Consider the following 27177-nt stretch of genomic DNA (forward strand, 5'->3'; position numbering starts at 1 on the left):
GAAAGAAAACCTTTCTGTTCACTGCTTTTAATTTTCTTGGGTTCACGACATGTTTACATTGACGGTAGCATTCTTGCTGCAATTGCAGATGGGGCATGCGTCCACGGCCGGGCCGCACGCCGCGCACAGGCACAAGTGCCGGCACGGCAGCAGCAGCACCGACGGCTCACCCTCGCGGCAGCTCCGGCAAGCTCTCCCCCAACCCCTCCTCGCGCCGGCCTTCCCCTCCTCGTCGCCATCATCTCCGTTGTCCCCGCAGCAGCAGGACACAGCGTCGCCGGCGGTCAACGCTGCCGCAGCCTTCGCTCTTGCCTGAGTCGCAAGCAGCTGTTCGAGGTTGGTCCGTAGAACCGTGGCCGTGGCCTCGGTGCTCCAGGCCAAGTCCCGCCATATCTGGTTCTCCACGCAGAGGCTCTTCATGCGCCCCTCCAGCGCTCGGTTAAGCTCCCGGAGCCTCGTGATCTCTTCTTCCATGGCCTTGAGCTGCCTCGAGGCGCCTTCTTCCATCGCCGCGACGATCTGCCTCACGAACCGCTTCCGCCGCTCCGCGACCTCCGCCCTCACCTTCTCCGCCTGCCATAGCCAATTCGAAGCCATCAGAAACCGCACCATTCGATCAACAGAAGCCAGAAGCTACAGCTAGCCTCCGGGAGCCCGGAGAATTACGTGCTGCAGGATGAGACCATCGATGTCGAGCATCTGCTGTTGCAGGTGGGAGGAACTGTCGACACCGCGAAACGAAACTGGGCGCGACCGTTTCCTCGACGGTTCGGTGACGCCGCTATCGGAGGCCACAACAGTGATCACCGGAGCCGGTGAATTATACACGGCGGCCGCAATGGAGTCCGGCGGGGCGCATACCGTTTGCATGTCGTACAAACTCGGCTGGTTCTCCGCACTGTTGATGATTTCCCTGCACGATAATACGCAACATAACCATGAGAAACATAGAAATCCACGACTGATCACATGCACGTACTTACATTGGGAAAGAAAGTTTGAGAGGAATTAGTACCTGTTGGTGAGGAGTTGGGAAGGGAAGACGTGAAGCTGATGGGCTTCGACTGCCATGTGAAAAGGTGTGTTTATGTGCTTGGTTGGTGTTTGATGTATTCTCTTATTCTCTACAGCGGGTGGGAGGTCGCTGGAGAGCAGAGGCTGGTGTGGCAAGGAATGAATGGGGAGGAAGGCAGCATGCAATGGGCATGGCTTTTATACTGATATATATATATATATATATATATATATATATATATATATATATATATATATATATATATATATATATATATATATATATATATATATATATATATATATATATATATATATATATATATATATATATATATATATATATATATATATATATATATATACAGAGAGAGAGAGAGAGAGAGAGAGAGAGAGAGAGAGAGAGAGAGAGAGAGAGAAGGGAAGAAAAAGAAAAGGAGAATCTGCAAAAAGAAAAGGTGGGGTAAGAGGAAAGAATTGGTCAGTTGGATTGTCCCTTAATTTCTCTCAAAGTCAAAGAAAAGAATTAAGAAGGTGGTTAAGAGACCAAAGAAAGGATATGAGGCTTCTAACTTTGGTTGCCAAAGTCAATGATGGAGTGTGTAACCTATGTTGGGATCAAAACGATGGGTTATTCTTCATTTTCCTTTTTTTTTAATGATATTTAGGAATGGATATTTTGGAGCTTCTTTGATGCCAATTGTTCATCAGAAACTAAAAATAATAGTAATGAAGAAGAAACTTGCAGGTTGTAATAACTTCTTGTAATATGATGTTTCACCAATCAAATGTCCTGCCATTGAAATATGGTGATCAGAAATGCACCAAATGATGCTGTCCTTTTGGTGACTTTTAACCTACTCAATGAATGTGATCAATTCCATCATTGACTAAAATATATCTTCTACATTACAGTAGTTTGAAAGCTTCCCTGATATCTGTTCAATCTGAGCACAACCTGAATGGACAAGCTGAGGAAAGAAATATATTTTAGTTGCTGTCCTCTAATAAATCATTTGGATATTGTGGTTTTGCTAGGATTATGTGCTACTTTTGAGAAGCAATACCCCTTTCTTTATGCATTCCTGTTGATAACCAGTAAAGCATGATCTCTTTGCCTGCCTGTTCTACCTCCCTCTGTGATGAGGGTGGCAGACTCGTTCCCTAAATCTCTGAAACACAGCAGAGTTTAGGAATGGAGAGAGGAAAAGAAACCTTTTGCGATGCTCATCAAAGAGGATGTAAACAGATGCATGTGATTCCCCTCCATTAAATGACTCCATTATTGTTGTCAGTAACATTACAGGGAAAAGGTGAAGACATCACATGACTACTACATGCCATATAGGTGGATTAGCAAAGGGGAAGAAGGGGGCACACACACCCATAACCTTTTACTTGTCCCGACACCAGCTTAAAGATGAATCCTCAAAAGACACAGCTGCCCTACACCCCATGAACTTTTTCCTTTGTTCTACCATACTCCCCTCCTCCCCGTTTGGTGAGAATCTCACAGCTCAATCCCTTCTCCCCTCCCTACCTTTCCTTGCCTCTTTGTCTTCTTGTCTTTCTTTTTCTTCTCCTTCATTTCTTTGGTATGTTCAAAGCAAAGGTCGTACATGAAAGGTTGCAGTCAGGCTCCCAGCATGCACCTCCCCAAAGCAAACTTCCACCCTCCTCCTACACTTGAAAGTTCGTTCTGAGGCAGCTTCCCTGCCACCACTGTCATCTGGATGTTTGGTCTCCCACTCCCATGATTATTTCGTGCGCTGGAAACATGCCTTGCTTGCTTACTTTCTGAGATCACGGGAGAAGCCCTTCCAAGGAGTTTTTCGGCTTGGAATCCATGCCGTGTCCTCTGGGTACCAAACCAATGGATGCAGAGCCCATGAAAGTGCTGTGGGGGTTCACTTCAACCTAAGCTTCTTTCTCATCTGAGACATGGTCATGTGTGGGTCCTCAAGATCAATCTCCCACCACAGCATCAATGTCTTTGGGAAGCTAACAAGAACCACTCTGACAAAAGAATTGACTACAGTCGAGTAGATCCTGAAGTGGATAGTTTGTATTGCTGTCCAATATAAAATGCTACAAAATCCTAGCATGATCAGTTCTTCTTGGATTCATCTAATGGCCATTGTCGGTAGCACCATTGCCGAATGGAGGAGGGAGGAAGGAAGGAAGGTAGCAGAACACTGGGTCTGGGAGCATGGCATAGGGGAGAGGGGTAGAACAGTCCCCCAGTCTCCTGTTCTCCATCCCAAGCAGCCATTTACTGAGATGTGATGCAGACAAATAAAAAAGAAGACCTCAGATTCCAATCTTCTGTGACTGTTCAGACACTGTGTCTCAATAGGGTGGTTGGAGTCAGTGACCCCATGGATGCATCAGACAGTATTGTTGTGGGCGACGATTTGTTGGAAGCTGGAAAACATGTCCACTTCAACAGGAATGGTTAGGACAAGCAGGTGATGTTGGTCAAGCATGCCGTTCCTGCAGGGTCGATCTCTGGCGTTTCTGTACCACTTTGCGAAAAGATATTAACTCGCAAACAAAAGTTGCATAGCAACAACGCATACATTTGATTGTCCGTAGATTCATTCTTACTTGTAGAAGGATTCTCATCAATGAAATAGATGCCGTATCATCAAGCATTGTAGTTCTTAATATGATTTAAATGGACTAATCATAATTAACACCAGACATGAGTTTTCTTTCTTCTTCACTTGTTGCAGAGGTGAAGATGATGGGAATATCCATCTTTTGAGATCCGACGGAGGTGTTGTCACTTGAAGAAAGGCTAGTGACAGAGAGGAAGAATGATGTGCATGAGAAGACTGAACAACTAAAATCCAGAAAAAGTCACCAAGAGATTTCAGTGTGACAGTGAAAAGCAACTTCCTGGTGAGAGGTAATAGAAGCATATATATAAAGTTGGCACAGCAGCAAGATATGAAGAAAGGAAAGATCATTTCATCCTATTGGAGTTCATGTAGCTGTTTCAGATTATTAATGAAGAACAGCTGCTTTTTCTTGTTGCATCATCTCAGAGAAGAAGAAAGCATCAACAAAGGAGATACAATCCAAGTTATCCATCAAGAATCTGATGGCATGGCAACTTCATCTTCTTTCAGGACATAAAAACTCTTTCAATGCTGCACTGTCTTAAACTGTTAACAAAGCTGGAAACCAACACAAAACAGTCGACTCTTAAGTTTCTTCAAGTCATTACTTATCTGAAACTCCATGGTAGATGAACTGAGGAATTAGTCTTCCCAAAACTGCTTCACAATTCTTTATGCTGAATTGTTTCTGTGGGCACCAGCTTTCCTTTCTCCTTGGCATCTTTCTTAGAACATATTCTTAAGTTCTTTAAGTTCTGCAAACAATAGCTTGAGTTCTGCTGGATCAATTTGATGGCACTACTACTATCCAACTCCCACCATCAATAGTGAATGTGAATAATGACAGCAAGTGTTTTGTTTGTGATTGAACATGAGATCTACTAGTTCTAGTTCCAATCACAACCCATCAGTTTTGTTCAAATCGTGGTATGGAAAGGGACCTGAATTAGGTTATCCTATACGTATTTGATATATTTCTACGTTAAGGTGACGAACAAATCCTATAAATGATTTTATACTATGAAAATTTTAATGTTCTATATGGATACGAACAAAAACTATTGAACCGCATAAATTTTCTATCAACTTTTTAGTATATTTATCTTTTTGTTTGAAGATAGTTTTGATATTTACCTAACTTTCATTAAGAAAAAAAATGTTTAATTTTCTTAAATATGTATATATATATATATATATATAGTCCAAAAGGAGGCAGGCCCTAACGGAACCCGTCGACAGTTAACATCGGGTAATCCAATCCGATTGGTTATAGGATCCATGCGAATCCGAATCCAGAATTGGAGACGGATCCGGATCGCCTGCTGCTGCGTAGCACCAACTTAGGGCTCAACCGGGCCGGCCTCCCTCGTCCGAGCTCTGTTGGATAGGAATAGAAACCCTAGCCATCTTGGGCTCGGGAAGAGGGGCCGCTTGGACGCTCGTGCGCGCGTTGCCCCAAATCTAGGTTTCTGGATTCCTATATCAGGAATAGGAAACCGACAAGACAAGGGAGGCGAAGCAGAAGGGCCGTAGCTGCCTTCTCGAGAGCGCAATAACGAATAAGACCAACTCCGGAGGAGGCAGCCGAGAAGCCTGATTCGTTCCCTCGCCCCGTCCCTTTCCTCTCCCATCGTCACTCTCGTTGTGAAGAAGAAGAAGAAGAAGAGGGACATGGGGAAGAAGAAAGGAAAAGGAGGAGAGCAGCAGTCGTCGGGCGTCGTCACCGAGGCCACCCGAGTTCGTATCGGCAAAGTGCTCGAGGAGTTCCGGACATCCGAAGCTGAAGGTACCCTTCGAATTCTTGAACCCCAGACGAAGAAAGATTGCTTCTTTGCTTCGGTGTTTTCTAATCTCTTCAGTATAAACTTCTTGGTCATTTCTGGGTTTTCATCTGGAGTAATGCAATCTCTTCAGTATGCTTGGAAAGTGTACGACTTTATGCTGCTTAGTTCTTAATTGATGCATGCAGATTGTAAAACGTTTATGCTTATTTCTTTTTTATCCTAATTCTCCTTTGTCAATTTTTTTTTATGCTTATTTGAGAACGGATATCTAATTGCTTGTATGGTTGATTGATGCTCAAAGTATGATATTATGCTTACGTGCGTGATCAAAATGTGAGATTATTCTCGTGTTAAGCATTTTGTTGAAAGAATTGGACGTTATGTCTTTCCTTCTAGTTGTCTAGTTCCCCTGAGATGCATGACATTATGCATCACCTCCAAGAAGCATTTTGCAGTGGTATCTGCACCAAGAATCAGCTATTTGCAGGTCTGTGTCACCTGTGTTTTTTATTGTTTTATGTTCTTTGGCAAATAGTAGCCCTATAAACAAGTCCAAGTTCTTAGGGAGTTCTGTTGTCATCTTTTGTCCTTATCGGTTATTCTCCAGCAATATAGTAGTTTACTATCGGCTCTAGTTTACCACCTTGGGGGACTTTTCTCTCCCTTATATTGGAGAGACATATAGTCAGGAGGGTTGATCTAAAATTCTCTGGTAGAAGTGGCAAGGGACTGAAAAACTTGCTTAACAAATTCTTTAGTTTGGTTGAGATAATGTGTTATGCATTCATAGTGATGCTTGGTTGAGATTGTCCAACTTCTGAGAATGTCAAAGAAGATTCTTCTGATCATCAAAAGTTAACGGACTACCTACAATATGTTTTTTAATAAAATTAGGTTTTCTATGTGGTTTTCAAGATGATGAATTTCTTTTTCATCTAAGAAGGATCTCTAAAGAAGTTATTGTAAAGCTAGTTAAGATCCAGTGGATGATGCTGAATATTTGCATTTAAATAAGTGCAATCATCACAATTTAAACAAAAGAAGGTTTGAATTTCCCCTATGATGGAAATGCATGGTCAAAGTAGAAGAGAGGAAGGCATGAACCGATACGGTGTAGAAAATTTCAGATGGGTTATTATAAACTGAGCAAAGGCAAGCTAAAAATCTGTAGAAGGTCATATCCTTTGGGAGTTTAAGCTTGAGAACTATCATCTTGTTCCGTTATGTCACAGACAAAGTTCTAAACAGGATGTTTGATGTAATACTTATATATGTCCGTGTCTTTTGGTTTGTTCATGTTTTGCACAACATGTAGAGGGACGGTCGAAGGCTTAAAAGCCCCATTTTAGTTGGGTTTGGTCGTAAATAAAGGTTGTGTCATGTGGACACTTGTGAGAGATATTCGGTTTGTAGTGGACCATTTTGACCCTTTGTTGTGTAATCGTTCAGAGCTTGTAAAGTCTGTTTGTAATTTGCATTGTCTATAAAGTGTTTCCCGGAATGTTTGCTTGTGGATCCCGAGTGAGACGCTTTCTCTAACCCGTTTTCTCTTTTGTAGGTCCTAAGGGACCATGGGAGGTTTCGGGAAGGCTGACCTTTGCGGAGGACACGTAAGGGTGCTGCACGACTTAGGCAAAACCAGCTAAGTCCATGACAGATGGTATCAGAGCGGGACAAGCACTCATAGAAACACTTGTCATGCAAATGTGGGGGACCTAGCGGGGCTGCGTTAAGGGCAGTCAACACACGCGCGATCGTTTGGGGGAAAATGGGCATGAAGATGCAGGGAAAAGGAGTCGCTCGGAGGAGCGGGCATCTGAGATTGACATTCAGAGGAATGGCCAACCCTTCGCGCAAGAGGCACCACGAGAATAAGCAAGCTTGGAAGAATGCGGAGCGCACAAAGGTTGGGATGGCTGAGTTTGAGCTACGGCTCGACATTGACAACTGTACTTAATGGTGCTCAAGGCAAGCGAGGCGCTTGGTAAAGGATGAGACCATGCAAGGTGGAATGAGTTGCTCAGTGACCGAAGGAGTTGTGCAAAGTTCACAGAGGTGAGGGGAATTGCTAACTTAAAGAATTCGGTACTTATGCATAGGCTTGTATGCGGATGATGAAATATTCGTGGCCATCCCAAGGCGACCGAAACTCGGCGTCATGGAGCATTGAAACTTTCTCGTCGGCATGTGAAGGATACGTTCATAGGAGGCTGAAGTGTGCAGCGAGTTCAGCATATTGCTAGGCCTTGAGTGGTGCAGCGGGGGCTGTATTGACGTGGAGTCGCAATCTAGCAAGTGCATTTGTAGGAGGCAGAATAATGCATAGTTTGTTCAGCAAATCGGAGTAGTCCGAAGGGGATGGTGGTCTCCGAAACTTTCAGAGAGAAGGAAGCGAAGAGAGATGTTGCTTCAACGGGACAGTTATCCAAGAGGAATAGAACCCGGTTTCTCTAGAGGGAGAATCATGTGCAACAAACCGCATATGTTGAGGAGGAGTATCTTAACAAACAACAACTCCACGAAGTTCAATGGACCGAGCAAGCGGCGAGGAGTCGTCGCATGATCTCGCTTGAGAGAATGCATTGGTGGATGCATTGCGAGATCAAGTGGGGGAGCAATCCAAAGTAACCGAAATGAAGGCACACTTGGAGTCGATATGGAGATTGGACTCTAGGGAGGGCTGACCCGTGGAATGGTAGGCGCGAGGGCCACCATCAACTCAATGCAAAAACGAGGAGCTGAGCAACTTGGGTGTAACTTGGTGAAGTACCCAAGCCGCATGAAGAGAGCCAGCATAGAAGATGAAACATGGAGCGGAGGCATGGTGCTTTCCTTGGACACAGGTCAAGGACATGAACTTTTGCAGAGGCAAGAGCAGGATCATGTTGTTCCATGGGTCCTTCATTCTGATGGAGCGGACTCATCTTGCATGGTGCCAAAGACGAAGGGAGTTTCTGGGCACATGCACCTTATCTCGGAGAAGCATTTGATGGAGGAACTAAGGCGACTCAACTTGCGGAGGCGAAGTTGGGTTCAGAAGGCCTTGGCACGGGGCAAGAGAACGCGGAGGTGGGTACTCTTGAAGAATATGCCACAGTGTTGCCAGTCAAGTTGCCAGGCAGGAAGCGGTGCGCAGCGGAGATTGTGCTGGTAGGGGCAGAGGCCCAAGATCCAAACAACGGTCCACCAATTGCGTTGCAATTGGTGGACTTCGGGAGCTACTAGGCGACGGACTGTCCTAGAGCGGTGCTTCAACTAGGTGTGACCCAAGAGTGGGTGGATGAAGGTCGATTGCCAAAGGAGCGAACAAAATCGAAAGTGGAAGAGACCCTACGATGTATTGGCAAAGGCCACACATGGAGGAATCACAATTCGAGTTCATCCCACAAGGATCAAAATGCAATAGAGATGTCACTAGGAGGCGACATGGTGCAGCGGATCGTGGTGGAATAGTTCGTGGCAATGCGATACACACGACATAGTCCTGTGAGGGACTATATCATACGGAGGTATGATCAAGAGCTACTGGAAGCTCCACTTTGGTGAACAACACGATGGCAAGAAGGGCTATGGATTCAAGGATTGAAGGCCATGGTACTGCAGAGGCGGGTCTTCCGTGCGTGCATCGAATCTTGCATCAGATGAAAGCCTTGGTTATCAGTATATTGGGGCTGTGTTCCACCGAGGGAAAAGTTCGAATGCAAGTACCAGTGAGTCCCATGGGAGGGACTTGATCATGCAGAGGTATGATCGAAGCAGCTGGAGAGTTGGACTGCTCCATAGCCCATATTCGTTTAAGGGAGCCCGGCAAGTCAGAGGACAAGATCGAGTAAGCGAACGTTGTTACCAAGAAAGCTAAGGAGAACAGAATCGGTGCAAACCCTACAACGTGATGGCAGAGGCCATGCATGGGAGTTGCAGTCTGTCTTTTCATCGACCAAAGGGAGCTGCTTGGAGAACACAGAGGTGTTGAAGCAGGGGGTCGAAAAGGGGCGAGGAAGCGACGACAAGTCCAGAGAGACTTAGCTACCCAAAATCAAGCATCAGTTAGAATAGAGGTGGACTCGGAGGAGTGCCACAAAGACATATCTACTGATCGTAAAGAAAAGAGATGCAGATGCGAGACGACGGATGGTAGGGCCATGGGCATGGCAACACCATGGTACCGCAGAGGCAAGACTTCCGTGAAAGTCATTGATCCCTTGCTCTCATGGAGGGAGAGCGCTTGGTCGTGAAAGGGGCCAAGGAGGTGGAGCATGCAGAGGCAAACTCCAAGTACCGAGACAAGGCTGAAGGGCAGAGGCCAAGGAACTTCGTAAGACCGGTGTCAATGTGCTTCTCATCAAGATAGCTGAAAGTGAAGGACTTCGGGTCATGCAAGAGTGCACGACCAAGGAACGAAGCAGGTAGTACGCGGTGCTGTACCTTTGCTACGCAGTGGAGTAGGCGGCAGGGTTGATGGAGAAGACGGTACAATCCCAGAGGCGACCAAATCTATTAGAGAATTACTCTAAGTTGGGGTGAAAGCTTCCTGCATTCCAGAAGTTCGATAACATTGAGAAGGTGAATCACAGTAGCTAATTCAATGCAAGGAGTGCAAACACTTCGAGTGATTCAGAAGTGTGAGCAAAGAGCAGGTGAAGGTTAGTAACCAGCTCGATGCATGGAGTACAACCCTTGAGGAGGCGAGCGAAGTCAAGTAACCATTGTCTTCTCAACTCTTAAGAGAATGGGTGAAATCGAGTACCCCAATTCTCTTATCTATCCAGCAGAGGAGCGCTGCACAGGTTCACAGACCTTTCGAAGATAATGGAAGACAATAGATGTCAAATTCTCACCAATGGTGATCAGTGCTATTGAGAGTAGATTATCCACTTCATTTCCCAACAGAATGCCAATCGAAAGCGGAAGTGATGCAAATCTACTTGGAAGTGACAACTAAATGAAAGAAGAGTCGATGGACATTTTGTGGAGGAAGGACCCAAAACTTCGAAAGTTTGTGAGGCGATGCTCGTTAAAGCTCCAACAAGCATCCACCCAGTTCAAGCAGCATGTGGTATTTGAGAGACTGGCGCATAGTAAGGATGGTCTTTTCCTTCATCTGAAGGATCCGCAGGAATCAACAAGGATCAACACAACTCAGCCAACCTCACACTAGAGTCAAAGTCATTGGCGAGTTGAAACAGCATAGCAGATCAAAAGTTCGACTACTCAACAACAGCAGCGGAGAGTAGCTGAGAGCCAAGAGGCACATTGCAGCTAGAGCAGAAGATTGAAGACTCAGCAAAGGCGAGGAGTTGCAATGTCGGCAAAAGGCTTTGACAAGGACATCGAAGTAATAAGTGGGGGAGAATGTCACGGACAAAGTTCTAAACAGGATGTTTGATGTAATACTTATATATGTCCGTATCTTTTGGTTTGTTCATGCTTTGCACAACATGCAGAGAGACGGTCGAAGGCTTAAAAGCCCCATTTTAGTTGAGTTTGGTGGCCTTCTTAGGTTTGTAAATAAAGGTTGTGTCATGTGGACACTTGTGATTGATATTTGGTCTGTAGTGGACCATTTTGACCCTTTGTTGTGTAACCGTTCAGAGCTTGTAAAGTCTGTTTGTAATTTGCATTGTCTATGAAGTGTTTCCTAGAATGTTTGCTTGTGGATCCTGAGTGAGGCGCTTTCTCTAACCCGTTTTCTCTTTTGTAGGTCCTAAGGGACCATGGGAGGTTTCGGGGAGGCTGACCTTTGCGGACGGACAGGCAAAGGTGCCGCACGACTTAGGCAAAACCAGCTAAGTCCGTGACAATTAGGTCATTGTGCTGTAGCACAGGTGCTTTTTTATTGTTGGCTCCTCATGGTGGTCAATTAATTTTCTATTTTATATATGTTGTAGGTTATTCCATGTGCTTTGTACTAAGGATTGAAATATCGTACCGTACTGGAGTTTCGAGATTCGTTCGGTACGATACGGTAATATATACCAAGCGGTATACCGCTTGGTATATATATATATATATGTATAAAGTAAAATATATATTTTCGGTGACGTCGTAGAAAAAAGAGGTGACATCGTAGAAAAATGAGGCGGCGTCGAGGTGATGTCTCCTCTCTCTCTCTCTCTCTCTCTCTCTATATATATATATATATATATATATATATATATATATATAGTAAAATATATATTTTTGGTGACGTCGCCTATATATATGTGTGTGTGTGTGTATATATATATATATAAATATATATAATACCGTCCGGTAGTGAGCGGTCCGTGTACCGGTCTGTTGGCGGACTGGTACGGGCGGTATTATTTGAAATTGAAGACCTTGTTTTGAACTACCTATGTCAATCAATTATTTATGACTGTTTAGATCTAAATGTATTTTATAAATCCCATAGAAATCGCTTACCTTTTGTTTGTTGTGCAATTATTCTCTTCTTGTAGCATATTTTTGTGGTCTGACAGTCGATGATTATTTGCTTGCATTTGATATCAACAACTCTTGACAAATTTATTGGTCGATTATGATGCATTTTACTTTTTTGTGAGCACTTGGATACCAAATTGGTGCTTAACTTTTTTTTACTGTATTGTTACTGTTATTGATTTTAATTGGCATTTCATTCTATAAACCAATTAGTTTTGTATCTCAGGAAGCTCAATAAAGATAGGCTAGATTTCCAATTTTATAGAGTGTTCTTATTCTCTGTCCTGATAAAATGCATTTTGTAGATTTTATACTGTCAGTTGGTGATATACCATCTATTGGGTATGCATCATAAACTGTTTGTTAAATCAGATTGTTAGTTGTGTTAACATTACTTTAATATTATATATTGACCTAACCAACTATCAAATGTCTCTGTGCTTTACTCTGCAGTGTACACTTTCGAATCAGGTTTGTCAAAACAAGAACGAGCTGCAATTCACGAAATGTGCAGAAAAATGGGAATGATATCAAAAAGTTCTGGGTGAGTGTTAAAGGAACATAGATGAAGACTAAAAGTGCAAAACCATATCTTTATTTCTCAAGATATATCTTTATATCTGCAATAATTAGATAAGGATTCTACAAATTATGAGTCTAGATGTGATATGTCCTGTCTTTCATGCCTGTAGAGCTTGATCCTTATGCTAGTGTTGGAGTTTTATGCATGGTGTGATGCCATCTTGCCTTTCATAGCCAAACCTGTGATGGTGGTATGCAGTTGTATTGGTTTGTAGCTGATTAAACGTAAAACTCTGAAGATATTGTATGCTAAACTCAGCTATTGAAAAATGGTAGAATTTGGTGAAATAGTGAGGCAACAAAGGAGGAGTGGTCTTTTTTTAGAAGGAGATTGTTTTCTAGGCAAATTCTAATGTGCTTTATTTGTGTAATATTGTACAATAAGATAGAATGAAATTGGTTTCTATTTTTTACATCTTTGAACTTTATCTTATCTTTCATCAGTTTCTGTGGATTTTTCTATAGCAGCTGAATGGGGAAATTTTGGATCCATTCCCCTGCAAATTTTTTAGACTAATTTTTTTGTCAACAATTAACATTTTCTGGCATCGGTGCCTGTTGATTCCTTTCTGTGTGTGTGTGTTATGCTGATCAATATGCCCTTACATAAGCTGGCACAGGCAAAGTTTAATCTACACTTCTATCTGCAGTATTGGCACAGGGGCTAAGGTCTGCAAATGCTTGCCTATTATCTTTTTTGGCACATACATTCTGATCTTTACTGGTTGGCATGACAATCTTTGTTTCCTTTGATAAAACTTAATACATGCTATCTGTCATGTTTCTCCTTTTTGAAATTTTGTTATCCTTCTAATACTATTAGAAACAAATAAATGCTTGGATCATTGCTTAGATGCTGAAATGCTGGATTTATTAATTTCAAAGCTAGAGATCTTTCTTTTAATAATTTTTTATATGGCGAACCTCATTCAGGTATGGAGAAAGAAGACGTCTTTCTGTATACAAAAGTAAAAAGAAAAATGGATCCATTAAGAAGGAAGAAGAAATGATCACTTGCTTGCAATTTTCGGAAGAGGTGAAAGAAGTTCTACAAGATCTTTTTTTGCGTTATCCTCCTGATGATGTAGAGAAGAGAGAAGATGCAGTGAACAATTCAAGTGTCAAAGTTGGTAAGGGACAGTGGAAGCAAGATTCTAGTTTTTGCAAACCAGCAATGCGGAAGTCGGATATTTCAAAAAAGGTGGAGCAGCTAGCTTCCAGAATAAATAATTCATCACAGTTGAGAAAGGTCGTTCCTTGTTATCAAATTTAATTGAAAATAATAGTTCCTTTTATTTGTTCATGTCTCTTATGAGATGCTTTAAACATTTCTTTTTTTCTTATTTTTTCATAATTTGTCTTTTGTTGAATTAAGTACACATGAAAATTCTGCAGATTGTGGAAGATAGAGCTAAACTTCCAATTGCGTCCTTCAAGGATGGCATAACATCAACACTGGAAACTAACCAGGTTCTTCCACCCTATCAAAATTTCTTTGCATTGTTCAATGAAGCGCGGATGTTGATGTACTTCGACTGTTATGTGATATGTTCCTTAAATGCTCTCAAGCTAAAAACATCACGATATGAGATTAGCCATGTATATTTAAGCAAGTAGTTTGTTTGCGATATGGATTTTGGTTTTTATTCATAGGAATCAATGGGTTTGATTCCTAGGTAATATTTCCTTAAATCGCTTGCATATTTAGTTCAGTTGATACTAATATGTAATTGTAACATACAAAATATCCACACACATTTGTTCAGCTACATTGTGAGAGGCTATATTTGATGATAACTAAATTGCATACTTGATTCATAAATAACTAGTAGATCTGTCCAATTAAGATATATGGAAACATGTTCCTAAGTACTCTATGGGCTTTTATCAAGTTTTCTTGTGATGTTTCCAAAAGGAAATGGATTGATACACTTGTTTTTTATTGTTTCTGACTGTATGATGAGAGAACATCGCAGGGAGCAGAAAGATGATGAACAGCAGCTACACCCACCAAAAAAGTGTATAATTTTTCTTAGATTATAATAGTAATGGGGATGTAGAAAGCTCTTTTCTTGGATATAGGTCATAGATTAAAGATTCAAAGTGAATATTTCCTTGTAAGCACTACATAGTACGGACGTTTTAAGTATACCCCTGATTTTTCTGCTTCTTAGTTTATTGGCACAACATGTTTCTGACAGTACATATGATCCAGATGATTATGTTCTTAGAGATCTTGTCAGCTAACATATTTTTCTTTATCAGGTTGTGCTTATATCTGGTGAGACTGGCTGCGGTAAAACCACTCAGGTGCCAGTTCTTTGATTTGTTTTTGCTTATCTTGCCAAAAAGTTTCTGCTTAATTTTTTAGTGCTTATTTTCCTTTATTTTTTGCATCTCATTTTTGAGATGAAGACATTTACAGTGTGTTTTTTGCATTTGTTATATTTTTATTTATTTATATTATTTCAGTTGCCAATTTGACACGGTATTTTTGTTAATTTTCTTCTCTAAAATGTGGTTGTTCTGTCTATGAACTATTGTGCTTGTTATATTATCATTCTTCTCTGAATAAATAAGACTGCAGGGTCTGTTTTAAAGTCATCTAGTGCTTAATAGTTAATAGGTCATGCAGATATTTGGTCATATGTTAGATTTCCTTATGTTAATTAAGTAAAGAACTCTAGATTGTGCTTGCTGTTTACCATATATGAAAGCGAGATCCAGCTTTATCATCTTTGACAAATCAGATTCTCATATAATTTCTACCAGTGATTGAAAAAGGCGCTCGGGCGGTCAAGCGAGGCGAGGCGAGGCCCGAGCGCCTCGCTAATGTCCCAGGCGGTGCGCTTCAAACAGGCGCCGCTTGGGCAATCGAACCAACTAAACCGATATAACCCTTACCCAACCCTAACCCGCTGTCGCTCCCGATCCCGATCCCGATCTCGCTGCTCGTCGCTCCTGCTCCTGCTGCCGCTGCTTGCGCCTCCCGCAAGCCCTCCCGCTGCTCGCGCCGCTCGCGAGCCCTCCCGCGAGCCTTCCCGCTGCTCGCGACTCCCGCGAGCCCTCCCGCTGCTCGCGCCTCCCGCTCCCTTTCCCTTTCCCGCTGCTGTTGCCGTCGCTCGCCGCTGCTTCCTTGTTTCTCCGTCAGGCTCAGTATACTGTATACTCTTAATATTAAGTTTATTTGAATTTTGAAATGATTACTTTTTAATACTGTTAATAGATTAATAATATATTATTTTGATTTTAATGTTGTTAATTTTTATTTATTTAAAATTATTGCTAGGCTTCAACATAAATGACTTTGATGTAAAATTTCATTGTTTTGAATTTTGAAACTTTTTGTTAATGTGACATTGTGATTTTGTATCTTAGATTTTTCTTAATTTAATAGCATATTTTTATTTAAAATTTTAAATAATTATATTTATTAATTATATTATATATTTTTATATTTTAGCGTCTCGCTTCGCTCGGGCGAGCGCCTAGCGCCTCGGGCGTTTTTGGACCTTGGCGCCTAGCGCTTTTTAAATCACTGATTTCTACTGAAATTTGCATTGTTGCTAAATCTTACATATTTCTTTACAAGAACGGTCCTGTTGTGGTACAGAAGCACATGGTAGCTAATATCAAGGTTCGCAATTTCGTACCATATCAGAGTTTCAACGTTAGCTCGGTACAGTACGATACTGTATATCGAGCGGTATACCGAACGATATATCGCTCGGTATATATATATATATATATATATATATATATATATATATACGGTGTGACGTCGCCTCTCTCTTCTCCCAGGCTCGACGACGTCGCCTCGTTTATATATATACATATAAATATTTAATATATATATATATATATATATATAAAAGATTATATATATATATATTTATTTATAAAAGGTGACGCGACATCGTCGAGTTTATATATATATATATATATAGGTTTGATACCAATAATAGTCGTCGTTTCAGTATGTCAAGGATACGTATGTATCCACGATTCATAATTATTTAATAGTATATTTCCTATATATCACATGCCGTTTTCAGTAAATAAAAACCGAAAGATGTACGTATATGGTGTGTTACGTTCTGGTACATGATACGTATTTACTTGTGTATCAATTCAATTGAATCTAGAAAGAAATCTACAGAATCTTTTTAGGTGCAAAGAAATCATTCTCTTTCGTAAATGCAAAAATATATTATCCTTTTATTTTCTATTATATATATAAGTTTATATATAAATATTTATATATAAATATTCGTTGAAAATGGTGATGTCGCTTTATATGTATATATATATATGTATGTATGTATGTATGTATATATATATATATATCGTTTCGTCCGGTAATGGGCGGTTCGTGTATCGGTCAACTGACGGATCGGTACGTACCGCCCGTATCGGGCGGTATTTTTCGAAATTGCATTCCTTGGCTAATATAACATGGGTCATGTACTTGGGTCTAACTTTCAGTAGATGGTCAAGAGTTGATCTGTGATGCGGAAATGTCTATGGTTCTTTAATGCAAAATTATCATCTTTATTGATTTGATTAGATGATGATATGGATGATTGGTTGCATGGTCTTGAGGGAGACTTGATTAGTGGAGGCTTTAGTTTAATCAGTTAAAGAGCAAGAATTTTATAAGAAAAAAATTTACAAAATGACGAGAGGTGTCAGAAGTCTTGTGTGATTATTGGATACCTTTGAGATTAAAAGAAAAATTTTATAAGATGATTGTGAGAGCAACAATGCTTTATGCATCTAAGTGTTGGGCAGTAAAGAAAAAACATATATAAAAAGTTTACGCTGTCGAGATGAGAATGTTGAGATAACGTGTGAAGTTACTGAGAAAGATAGGAAAAGAAATATTTTTATTCGTGAACAATCCGATATCGTTTCGATAAAGTAGAAGATGAGAGAAAATCATTTAAGATGGTATAAGCATGTGCTAGGGCGATCTTCGGATGCAGTAGTCAGAAGAGGTGAAATAATTAATATTAGTGGTATGAGGAGAGATAGAGGAAGAACTAGAAAGACTTTAATAGAAACTATAAATAAAGATTGAAATATTTTGAACTTAACTAAGCATATAGCTTTCTATCGATTTCAATAGCGACAACAATCCATGTAGCCGACCATAAATAGTTGAGATTTACGGTTTTGTTGTTATTGTTATTGTAGTTAAAGAGCAAGAATTAACTACTTAAGATCAATTAGAAAGAATAGAACTAAAAGATCCATTTCTGGCCAAATAGCTAGGGCCAACAGAGATTAACATTTGTAGAGAATATGTTAACTCTTATAAAGCATAAGGGAACTTGCATAATAGTGGGGAGATAAATATGGGAAAGAAGAAATCAAGAGAAAATTTATTGACTGCAGCTTTTTTTGTCTATTCAAAATTTCAGGAACACTTTCTTTTACAAAACAGGACAGTACCAGCACCGACTGGATGTACCAGGTGGTACAGACCCTGTACTGAATGGTACAGCCCCTGTACTGGGTATACTGTTCGGTTTGTCCTGCTTTGTGTACTGGTCGGTTGTTGGACCAGTAGACACCATCCATACCGTGCCAAGCGATATTACGAGCCTTGCTTCTAATGTCCTTGAATATACATAATATTAGATGTCATTTTTTAGTCAATGTATGCCTCTCTATTTTGAACTCTTTACTTTTTGGTGAAGATCAGCCATTTCTATTTTTCATTTGTAATTTATCTTTTTCTGGTAAAGTAATTTTTCCTTGATGAAAATCAGGTCCCTCAGTATCTCTTGGATTATATGTGGGATAAAGGCGAGGCATGTAAAATTATATGCACACAACCTAGGCGCATATCAGCTATTTCAGGTGATTACTATTTGGTATATATCTTTTGCTCAATATGTTCTCGGCATAGTCACTATCTAAAGCTTTTCTTATTTTTGTGGGCTGTATAGTTGCGGAAAGAATCTCTTATGAGAGGGGGGAAACTGTTGGAGAAACTGTTGGATATAAGGTAAGTGATTTTGCAAGCTCGTGCTTGTTAATTAACTGTACTCCTGAATCAAAGTAGGTGTTTTGGCTTTGTTAAAAGAGGTTCTGGAAGCCACAGTGTATTTGATAGCATATCTAATTTGATAGTTATTTGATAGTCCACGTAGCTGTTGATGCTTTAGATAGCATGGCACTAGTTAAGTTTTTATTTTTAATATTTCTGATTCCTCATCTTATTTGCACTGGTTAACCTCCCGTTGTATTCTTTTTGACCTTTTTCTGTTATGGTTGAGAAATCAAGGTTGGAAGAAGATCTAACCCATATTTACTTAATCAAATCAGTTTCTTTTTCTTTGTTATGTTGGGTTAGATTGGGTTTGTTCGGGGTTTGGTTGTAAACTTAGCACATCATTTTTTTTTTGTTTTATCAATACATATTAAATTTCAGCGATTACTTATGTTGCTAGGCTACTGTTGATACTTTTTTCATTTTAGAATCATACTCTCAGACTTCTGTCCTTTATAAAGTGTTGTAAGAATATTTTAAGCAATTTCAAGTTTACTTTTCTTATGCCAGATTCGTTTGGAGTCCAAGGGTGGGAAGCAGTCATCAATAATGTTCTGCACAAACGGAGTACTTTTAAGATTGCTTATTAGCAGAGGCTCAAACTTGTCAAGTGCAGAAGCTGGAAGAAGGCAGATGGAGGATTGTTTCCAAGGAATAACCCATGTTATTGTGGTAAAGCTTTCTTTCTGTCATAAGGTTTTGTAATCTGGTTCTGCTTTGTATAGGTGGTTATTTAATTGAGTTTTTATGGTAAGGATTATAATTCGTGTAATTAAAGGCCTGTTTCAGTGTTATAATGATCTTTATGGTTTTGATTAGATTTTACAGATTTTCTCTAAAGCAAAGGCTTTTTTCTTTGTGCACCATGTTCAAGAATTTATTATGGAGGAACTCCCTGATCAGTGAACCATTGTGTATGATACAATTTCCTTGTAATCTGCCCAATTTAAAGTTAATGAGAATAGGATTGGGTTTCTTATATCCAGAATAAAAAGAGAGACTACAATCCTTTTCTTTTCAAAGAATAAGTGTGCTAGGGGAGTGATTTTGCGTGTGTTGAATGTGGGATTAAAAGGGGAAGTGGCATAAATGACAACATTTTAATGCAACTATATGCAGTGCATGTTGCATTATGTGTCTGCAATAACCATTTTTGTTTATTAAACTAAGTTATCTTCTTTGGAGCTGCCCAAGTTAAAAATAAAAAAGACAAGTTTGAATATCATCGAAAATGTTGAACATAACAATATTTTTCCCCTGAGAAGAACAGGAGCAAAAAGAGAGAGCATTTCTGCTCGTTGGAAAAAAGAGTGAAGGGGCATAAATGGTGACATATGCAAAACATGCGGCTAACTGTGTAATACCCAAACTGATCTGGGCCAGCATACTTGGTATACTGTTTGCTGGTATGCCGGTGCAATACAGGTTTTGAAAAAGTTCGAAGAAAAAGGTTGAAAGATAAAATAACTACAGGGTTGTGCAGGTCATGTACTGAGATGTACAGGCCTTGTACTGAGAGTACTAGGTGGTACAAGGTTTGCACAGGATCTACCGCCTGGTTTCTCTTGGTCGGCCTGGTGGTAGGATGTTGGTCCAGTAAATGCCGCTTGTGCCCAAACATATCTGTGCAGAATTATGAACAATGAGTTCCAATATGCCATGGTATATGGCCTTTTTATCTTGGTTATATCTCTCTAATCTGTATATATTTGTTGGATTTGTATTTCCTGAATGAATGGCCTGCATGGGTTAGGACAATTTGATAGTGATATGTGGAGTCTTAGAATGGCTTTCCTAATTGGGTATAAGAGGTTGTCATTGTGATGCATCTCTACTATTGAGACATTGAGAAGTTTCCAATTCCATCTAGTACCTATGGTCAATTGATCTGAATTCAAACTGATTGAATGAGTCTTGTATTTTTTTGGGGTAAACTCAAACTAATTATGATATATCTGTATGTTGATTTATCTAGCAATTATTATTTGTTACATTTCTTCTAATACCTGTGACTAATATCTATTGTACTCTACTTTTAGGATGAAATTCATGAAAGAGACAGATTTTCTGATTTTATGCTGGCAATTATCAGGTATTTGGAAAAAGCCACTTGAATGCTTGAATCGATTTCTGTTTTATTTATATATAAACCATATACTATATATCTCAATAAAAATCTTACTGATGCACAAGTTCCTGATATGTGGATCCCTTTTGTTTTAGGAATTCCCTATTTTCATATGCTCTATGACCTGGGAATATAGCAGTCCAGGAATGATTGAATTTTCATCAAAGTCTCTTGTCTGCAATTTCAAATTATTTTGCTCTAATTTTTGCTCCATAAAAATCATGGAAATGGTCTTGCTTGCATGGGCTAGACTTAGCGAGAGTTGTGTGAACTGTGAACTATGTTGCCTTTCGTTGTTTGCTCCATAACAATAAAATAACTGATACAATAATTATTAACAAGTGGGGTCAGTATCCCGTCCATTGGTTATACTGTTGGTCATTTTGTTTTGTCACTTTACGCATCCTGGTTGCATTTTAGAGAGCCATGTGTACCGGGTTCCCCCTTTTTATTTGCTCCATAACAGTGAAGTGTGACCTATACAATGCTGTATATTATGCATCTTTTAAGGAATATTATATGTAGCCTTAACAGTATGTTTTATTGACTCAGGTTTCAAGTTTTAGAAGTTGAAAGACTTTATAAACATTACTTATTTGTTGCTTTCTGTTCTCAACTGCAGAGATTTGCTGCCCTCATATCCACATATGAGATTGGTAAGTACTAATTTGTTTTTTTCTACTTTTTGTTGCATGTCATGCTCATTGTATGACTAAACTATAACTTCTGCACAATGTGTATTGTTTTATTTGGTCTAGTGTTGATCAATTATCTGTACCTTTAAACCAACAGGTGCTCATGAGTGCCACCATTGATGCTGAGCGATTTTCCAACTACTTCAATGGATGCCCGATTATTCAAGTCCCTGGTTTCACATATCCTGTGAGATATTTGTTATGAGTTAACCATCCACATAAAGTTACACCTTTGCATAGTAGCCAATTATAACTAAATAATGGTTGCTGAGATATTTCTTCTTCAGGTCAAGATTTTTTATTTGGAGGATGTGCTAACCATCTTGAAATCCGTGGATGGTAATCATTTAAATCACGTGGCAGTGGGTGAATCTCAGGAATCTAGTCCCTTGACTGAAGAATATAAAGATGACCTGGATGAAGCAATCAATTTGGCTTTCGCTAATGATGAATTTGATCCTTTGCTTGAACTGATTTCTACTGAGCAAACACCTGGAATTTATAACTACAAGCATTCCTTGACTGGTATATCACCCTTGATGGTATTTGCTGGAAAAGGTAGAGTTGGTGATGTCTGCATGCTTCTGTCTTTTGGTGCTGATTGTTCTTTATGCGACAATGATGGAGGGTCTGCATTAGATTGGGCTCAGCGTGAGAATCAACTCCAGGTATATGAAATTATTAAAAAACATATGCAGAAAGATATATCAAAATCAGCAGAAGAGGAGGAACTACTTAACGAGTACCTTGCAAGTATTAATCCAGAACATATTGATACTGTCCTGATAGAACGGCTATTAAGGAAAATATGCAATGATTCTGCAGAAGGAGCTATTCTTGTCTTTCTTCCTGGGTGGGATGACATAAATCAAACCAAAGAGAGGCTGGTTGCTTCACCGTATTTTCGAGATCAATCAAAGTTTTTGATATTCTCTCTCCATTCTATGATTCCATCTGCAGAGCAAAAGAAGGTTTTTAAACGCCCACCTGCTGGTGCTCGTAAAATCATTTTGTCAACCAACATTGCAGAGACTGCTGTTACCATTGATGATGTTGTATATGTCATAGATAGTGGCAGAATGAAAGAAAAAAGTTATGATCCATATAACAATGTATCGACACTTCATTCTTCTTGGGTATCAAAAGCTAGTGCAAGACAGCGTGAGGGACGTGCTGGTCGTTGTCAACCAGGAACCTGTTACCATCTTTACTCCAAATTTCGAGCAGCATCTTTGCCAGATTATCAAGTTCCCGAGATAAAGAGAATGCCTATTGAGGAACTCTGTTTGCAGGCAAGATACCACTTCTTTCTTTCCTTGCTTTTAGTTAATGCAAATCTGTGGTTTATCGGCTTGATTTTTTTTTTTCTGGCAGGTAAAATTACTTGATCCCAGCTGTAGAGTAGCAGACTTTTTACATAAAACATTGGATCCTCCTGTTCCTGAAACTGTTCGCAATGCACTCATTGTTCTTCAAGACATCGGTGCTTTGACACATGATGAAAGACTTACTGATCTTGGAAAGAAGCTGGGTTCTCTTCCTGTTCATCCATCGACTAGCAAGATGCTTCTATTTGCAATTTTAATGAATTGCTTGGACCCTGCATTGACTCTAGCATGTGCGGCTGATTACCGAGAACCTTTCATTCTCCCAATGGCTCCAGATGGGAGGAAGAAGGCTGCTATCGCAAAACTTGAACTTGCTTCTCTCTATGGTGGATATAGTGATCAGCTAGCTGTTGTAGCAGCATTTGATTGTTGGAGGAAGGCAAAAGATAGAGGTCAAGAGTCACAGTTTTGTTCTAGGTATTTTGTCTCATCAAGCACAATGAATATGCTATGTAGCATGCGGAAGCAGCTTCAAAATGAGCTGGCAAAAAATGGCTTCATTCCAGCGGATATGTCCAGTTGTAGCTTAAATGCTCATGATCCAGGTATTCTGCGGGCAGTGCTCATGGCTGGTAGTTATCCAATGGTGGGAAGATTGCTTCCACGTCGAAAGAATGATAAAAGAGCTATAGTGGAGACGCCTAGTGGTGCCAAAGTTCGCTTGCATCCGCATTCTTCTAACTTTAATTTGTCATTTGGTAAGGCGGCTGGCTGCCCACTTATTATTTATGATGAAATTACTCGAGGAGATGGGGGGATGTACATAAAGAATTGCTCTCTCATTGGTCCTTATCCATTGTTGTTGCTTGCAATGGAAATGGTTGTTGCTCCTGGAAATGAAAATGATGATGAAAGTGATGATGATCTAGATGGTTCTAGTCTTGAGGAAGATGAGATGGAGACAACAATATCGCCTGGACAATGTGGAGAAGAAATTATGTCTTCCCCCGACAATAATGTTTCAGTTGTTGTTGATCGATGGCTGAGATTTGAATCAACAGCCCTTGATGTTGCTCAGATATACTGCTTACGGGAGCGTCTGTCTGCCTCTATCTTGTTTAAGGTAAGATTATGCATCGTTTATTAAATCTTGACCTGACGGACTCTTTTCTGTTGCCAATTTATTTGACCATTTAGATGTTTGACAAAAAATTGGATGATTAACAATTTATATTAATTTGCAAAGGTTTTTGTTTCATTACTGAAACATTATCTATAGACCATCTCAAAATGCTTAGAGCAAAGTTGCACCGACTAATTTCTAGGAAAGTTTTAAAGTCCTTTAACAAAGTTTTAATGAACTCTACTGTGTCAAGCTTGTTACTACTTGCTTATGCATAAAATTAAAGCTTGAAACCTAGATGGATTTCACACTTATGTTTGTAACAAGAAAAGTTGCAGATTGAGGAGCTTGTGGCTTACTGAAGAAGAATTTGACTTATTTGACTTTCATCTGGTGATTCATCGAGTTCATATTGACATGGAAGTTTTGCACTTCTACAATCTTGTTTGCTGTAAATAGTTTTCTGTCTTATCTTAGTCTCTGTGAGTTTTATATAGGTTACGCATTACCTCTATGGCAGAGACTCGGCTTCCTCAACTCTATGGTTCATCAAATGTTCTATTACTCTTCCATGGTCTCCTTATATAAAGACTGTCCTTTGCAGGTAAAGTATCCACAGGCAGTTCTGCCACCTGCATTGGGAACGTCGATGTATGCCATTGCCTGCATTCTTTCTTATGATGGACTACCCAGTGTACTTGCTGATGCTGTGCTAGAACCTCAACCATCAGGCAGAGATGCGGCTGACCCAGGTAGACCTTTTCAGGGAAGAAGATTAATGGGCTTCATTCCGCCTGGGGGATTTCTGAGATCTTTAATTTCAGACAAAGTCCAGGGTTCTCCCTCCCGCAAAGACAGGAAAGCCAACCTTATCAGTCCTGTATCAGCACATTCAATCTCCCATTCACCAGTCAGGTCTCCTTTTCCTGGTCCAGGTTCTGGTAGCGCTGCACCAAGGATAAGATCCTTTAAGAGGCGACGCTAAGAGCTACTATTTTGTCTGCCATCATTTGTCAACTTTAATGATCACCCTTGAGTTCTCATTTAATGGGTAATATTGGATGATCATTCCGAACAGAGGTACTGATCCAAGGTTTATAATCCGCATCAGCTTTCTCTACCCATCTACAAAGCTTGTTTATCTGGTTTGGCGGTTTGATGATGCTGATGGTCCCTCTAACTGCTTTCCTTTGCAGCTTTCAGGAAATAGTTGCTGCTTGGGGGGCTTATGAAAGTGCAGGTACGCAAAATGGCCGAAAGCTGACTGCTTTAAGCTGCCAGCACAGCTGCTGAATTTGGACTGTGCTTTTGGGGTTTCACGTCAATGGAATCCATGGTCTCGTATACATCTAACTGGTGAATCTTCCTTGTGCTCAGAATCATCAAAGACATTTTCTATGGTAGCAATATCGGCGAGTTCTGTTATTTTGAGAAAGCACTGGCATCCTTAACAGAGCATGTTGTCCATAGGAAATGATCCATATTTATTTGGAAGAGGAAAAGGACAGTTGTGCAAATGGAACCACAATAAGTTGTAGTTTAGACTAGTCAGTTGAAGAACTTGATTTTTCTGTCACGGATGCGTCCTAATATTTCTTCTAATGATTTAGTGCCCTTATGCTGGTAATGAAGCTATTTGGATACTACTGATATTTTGATTTTATTAAGTATCATGAGTATTGAACTTGATATGTAGATTAAGGTTTTAGGCAATTATTTCATCCAATTAGTATATGTTTAATGATTTAGATTTGGTGTGGACCAGCTGCATTGGTATATTTGTTACATGGAACAAAGATTAAAATAATTAAATATCCAGTTATAGGATGACTGTGCTTGCTGGTTTAGTTGGTAATTTAGTATGATTTATAGTTTGTAAGAAAAAAAAGGAAAAAAAAGATTTAAGTTCTATTAATGAGATTCAGCTATATGAGAATGGTAATAACAGTAGGTCAGGTATTTTCAGGGTATACAGTTCTACTGGATTTACTGGAAAGATTTTAATCTGATGTAGCATAATATGTAGATTTTAAATATCATTGCAGCATAATATGTATTCTCTCCAAGTTTGTACCTAATTGTTTTTAGATGCAAGTTTTCTCTTGTCTGCACTTTTCACATTCATGAAAAAGTAGGGTTTTTGTGTTGTTTTGGCATCATGATGTCAAGTAAGAAAACAGAAAACTAGTGCAGTGACCACAGTTACCATCAGACCACTCATGAACTTATTTCTACCATCCTCCTTAGAACTCAGGATGCCAAGAACAAGTTGGTATGGTGCCAAGTTGGACACAAGCTGTCCAGTTTACATCCAAAGGCAGCAATCATAGACAGTGGTGGATGATGCTCTGGTAATTATTGGTCAAACATAAAAGTGGCATCACTAGTTTCTTGGTATGGTATGGTATGGAATGCACTTATTGTTGGGTATTGGGCAAATGTGACATATGGAGAACAGCAGCATCCTCTTGTGAAGAAAGTGGTTGTTGATCTCAGAGCAGTGGGACAAAGCTGTGTTTGCTGTCATCCTTTGGTAAGACTTCCATCTGACTCCCAACAACCTCAAAACTGTGCATAAATGTTATATCTGCACCTTTGTTATCAGTGACGAAGCCCGCCCATCAGAAAAGGGCAGATGGAGTGATTGCTAATTGGCTCAACAAAATGTTCATGGCAAAAGAAACATATAACACTCCAACTCCCGGAAAGGGATATTCTACCTCCCATTGACTATAAAATAATCATTTTATGGTACATCATTCATTATTAAGTCAAATGATACTAAGATATTTCAGTTGGTCGATGCATTATTATATCGAGTAATGGATCTAGTTATTTTTAGTATTTTGGTCATTATACTTTGAAAAGTTATATTATCTTATAAAACTGAAACATCTATGTTCATTTACCTTAACGATGTTAGTTTTATCAATAAAAACATAATAATGGATGATAATATTGCTAGGGATCATCAGTGGTTGTTGGATGAGAAGAACAATGATGAGAGATGAGGGTCACTTTATATCTACGTTGACATCGATGTAATCGTTCAATGACTCTTTCACCGTTCGTCACTATTAACTGAAATATTAATTTTTTTTTATTTTTATATTTACGTTAATAAAATTGACGATGATATGATAAATAAATTTAGATATTATACTTTCATAATTATAAAGATATTAATATAATATTTTAAAAATATAAGAATTGATATGCTAAAATAGTACTATAAAAGATAGTATGTAATTGGCCGATGTTTAATGTTACTTGACAATAATATGCTACAATCGTTGGGAACCCCCAAACAGTAGAGATGGGGACGATCAAAACTGTAGAACGGAGACCGCTACTGTTTCTGGGAGATGCAGCAGCAACCACCGCAATCAATGGAGATGGTGGTGTGTGGTCATCAGTA

General features: G+C 39.7%; 2 protein-coding genes across 3 annotated transcripts; one reads left to right on the forward strand and one right to left on the reverse strand.

Moving 5' to 3' along the window:
• Nucleotides 1–1157, reverse strand: LOC135611653 (probable BOI-related E3 ubiquitin-protein ligase 3). The gene is made up of 3 exons (XM_065107291.1): nt 1016–1157; nt 667–913; nt 1–573 (listed from the first exon to the last, which is right to left on the reverse strand). The coding sequence occupies exons 1-3, from the start codon at nt 1069–1071 to the stop codon at nt 43–45; spliced, it is 834 nt and encodes a 277-aa protein (XP_064963363.1). The 5' UTR covers nt 1072–1157; the 3' UTR covers nt 1–42.
• Nucleotides 1158–5132: 3975 nt separating this feature from the next.
• On the forward strand, nt 5133–25454 carry LOC135612037 (DExH-box ATP-dependent RNA helicase DExH6-like). 2 transcript variants are annotated; one of them, XM_065107761.1, is made up of 15 exons: nt 5133–5424; nt 12299–12389; nt 13361–13676; nt 13823–13897; nt 14693–14737; nt 18202–18292; nt 18382–18440; nt 18996–19157; nt 20525–20577; nt 21236–21269; nt 21406–21495; nt 21596–22600; nt 22683–23759; nt 24364–24839; nt 24963–25454. In XM_065107761.1, the coding sequence occupies exons 1-14, from the start codon at nt 5310–5312 to the stop codon at nt 24742–24744; spliced, it is 3594 nt and encodes a 1197-aa protein (XP_064963833.1). In that variant the 5' UTR covers nt 5133–5309; the 3' UTR covers nt 24745–24839; nt 24963–25454. The 2 variants fall into 2 exon arrangements, with proteins under 2 accessions (XP_064963833.1, XP_064963832.1); XM_065107760.1 differs by having other exon boundaries at nt 5134–5424; nt 24956–25454.
• Nucleotides 25455–27177: the final 1723 nt, after the last annotated feature.

This window comes from Musa acuminata, chromosome BXJ2-5 (assembly GCF_036884655.1).
Source record: "Musa acuminata AAA Group cultivar baxijiao chromosome BXJ2-5, Cavendish_Baxijiao_AAA, whole genome shotgun sequence".
Lineage (NCBI taxonomy): Eukaryota > Viridiplantae > Streptophyta > Magnoliopsida > Zingiberales > Musaceae > Musa > Musa acuminata.

Bases quoted from the DNA above. Each gene is read 5' to 3' on its own strand.
- LOC135612037 (XM_065107761.1), top strand. From the start codon at position 5,310: ATGGGGAAGAAGAAAGGAAAAGGAGGAGAGCAGCAGTCGTCGGGCGTC. The intron at 5,425-12,298 runs GTACCCTTCGAA...TTTACTCTGCAG, and splicing joins CCGGACATCCGAAGCTGAAG to TGTACACTTTCGAATCAGGT. The intron at 20,578-21,235 runs GTATTTGGAAAA...TCTCAACTGCAG, and splicing joins TTTATGCTGGCAATTATCAG to AGATTTGCTGCCCTCATATC.
- LOC135611653 (XM_065107291.1), bottom strand. From the start codon at position 1,071: ATGGCAGTCGAAGCCCATCAGCTTCACGTCTTCCCTTCCCAACTCCTC. The intron at 914-1,015 runs GTACTAATTCCT...ATTATCGTGCAG, and splicing joins TCCCAACTCCTCACCAACAG to GGAAATCATCAACAGTGCGG. The intron at 574-666 runs GTAATTCTCCGG...TGGCTATGGCAG, and splicing joins ATGGTCTCATCCTGCAGCAC to GCGGAGAAGGTGAGGGCGGA.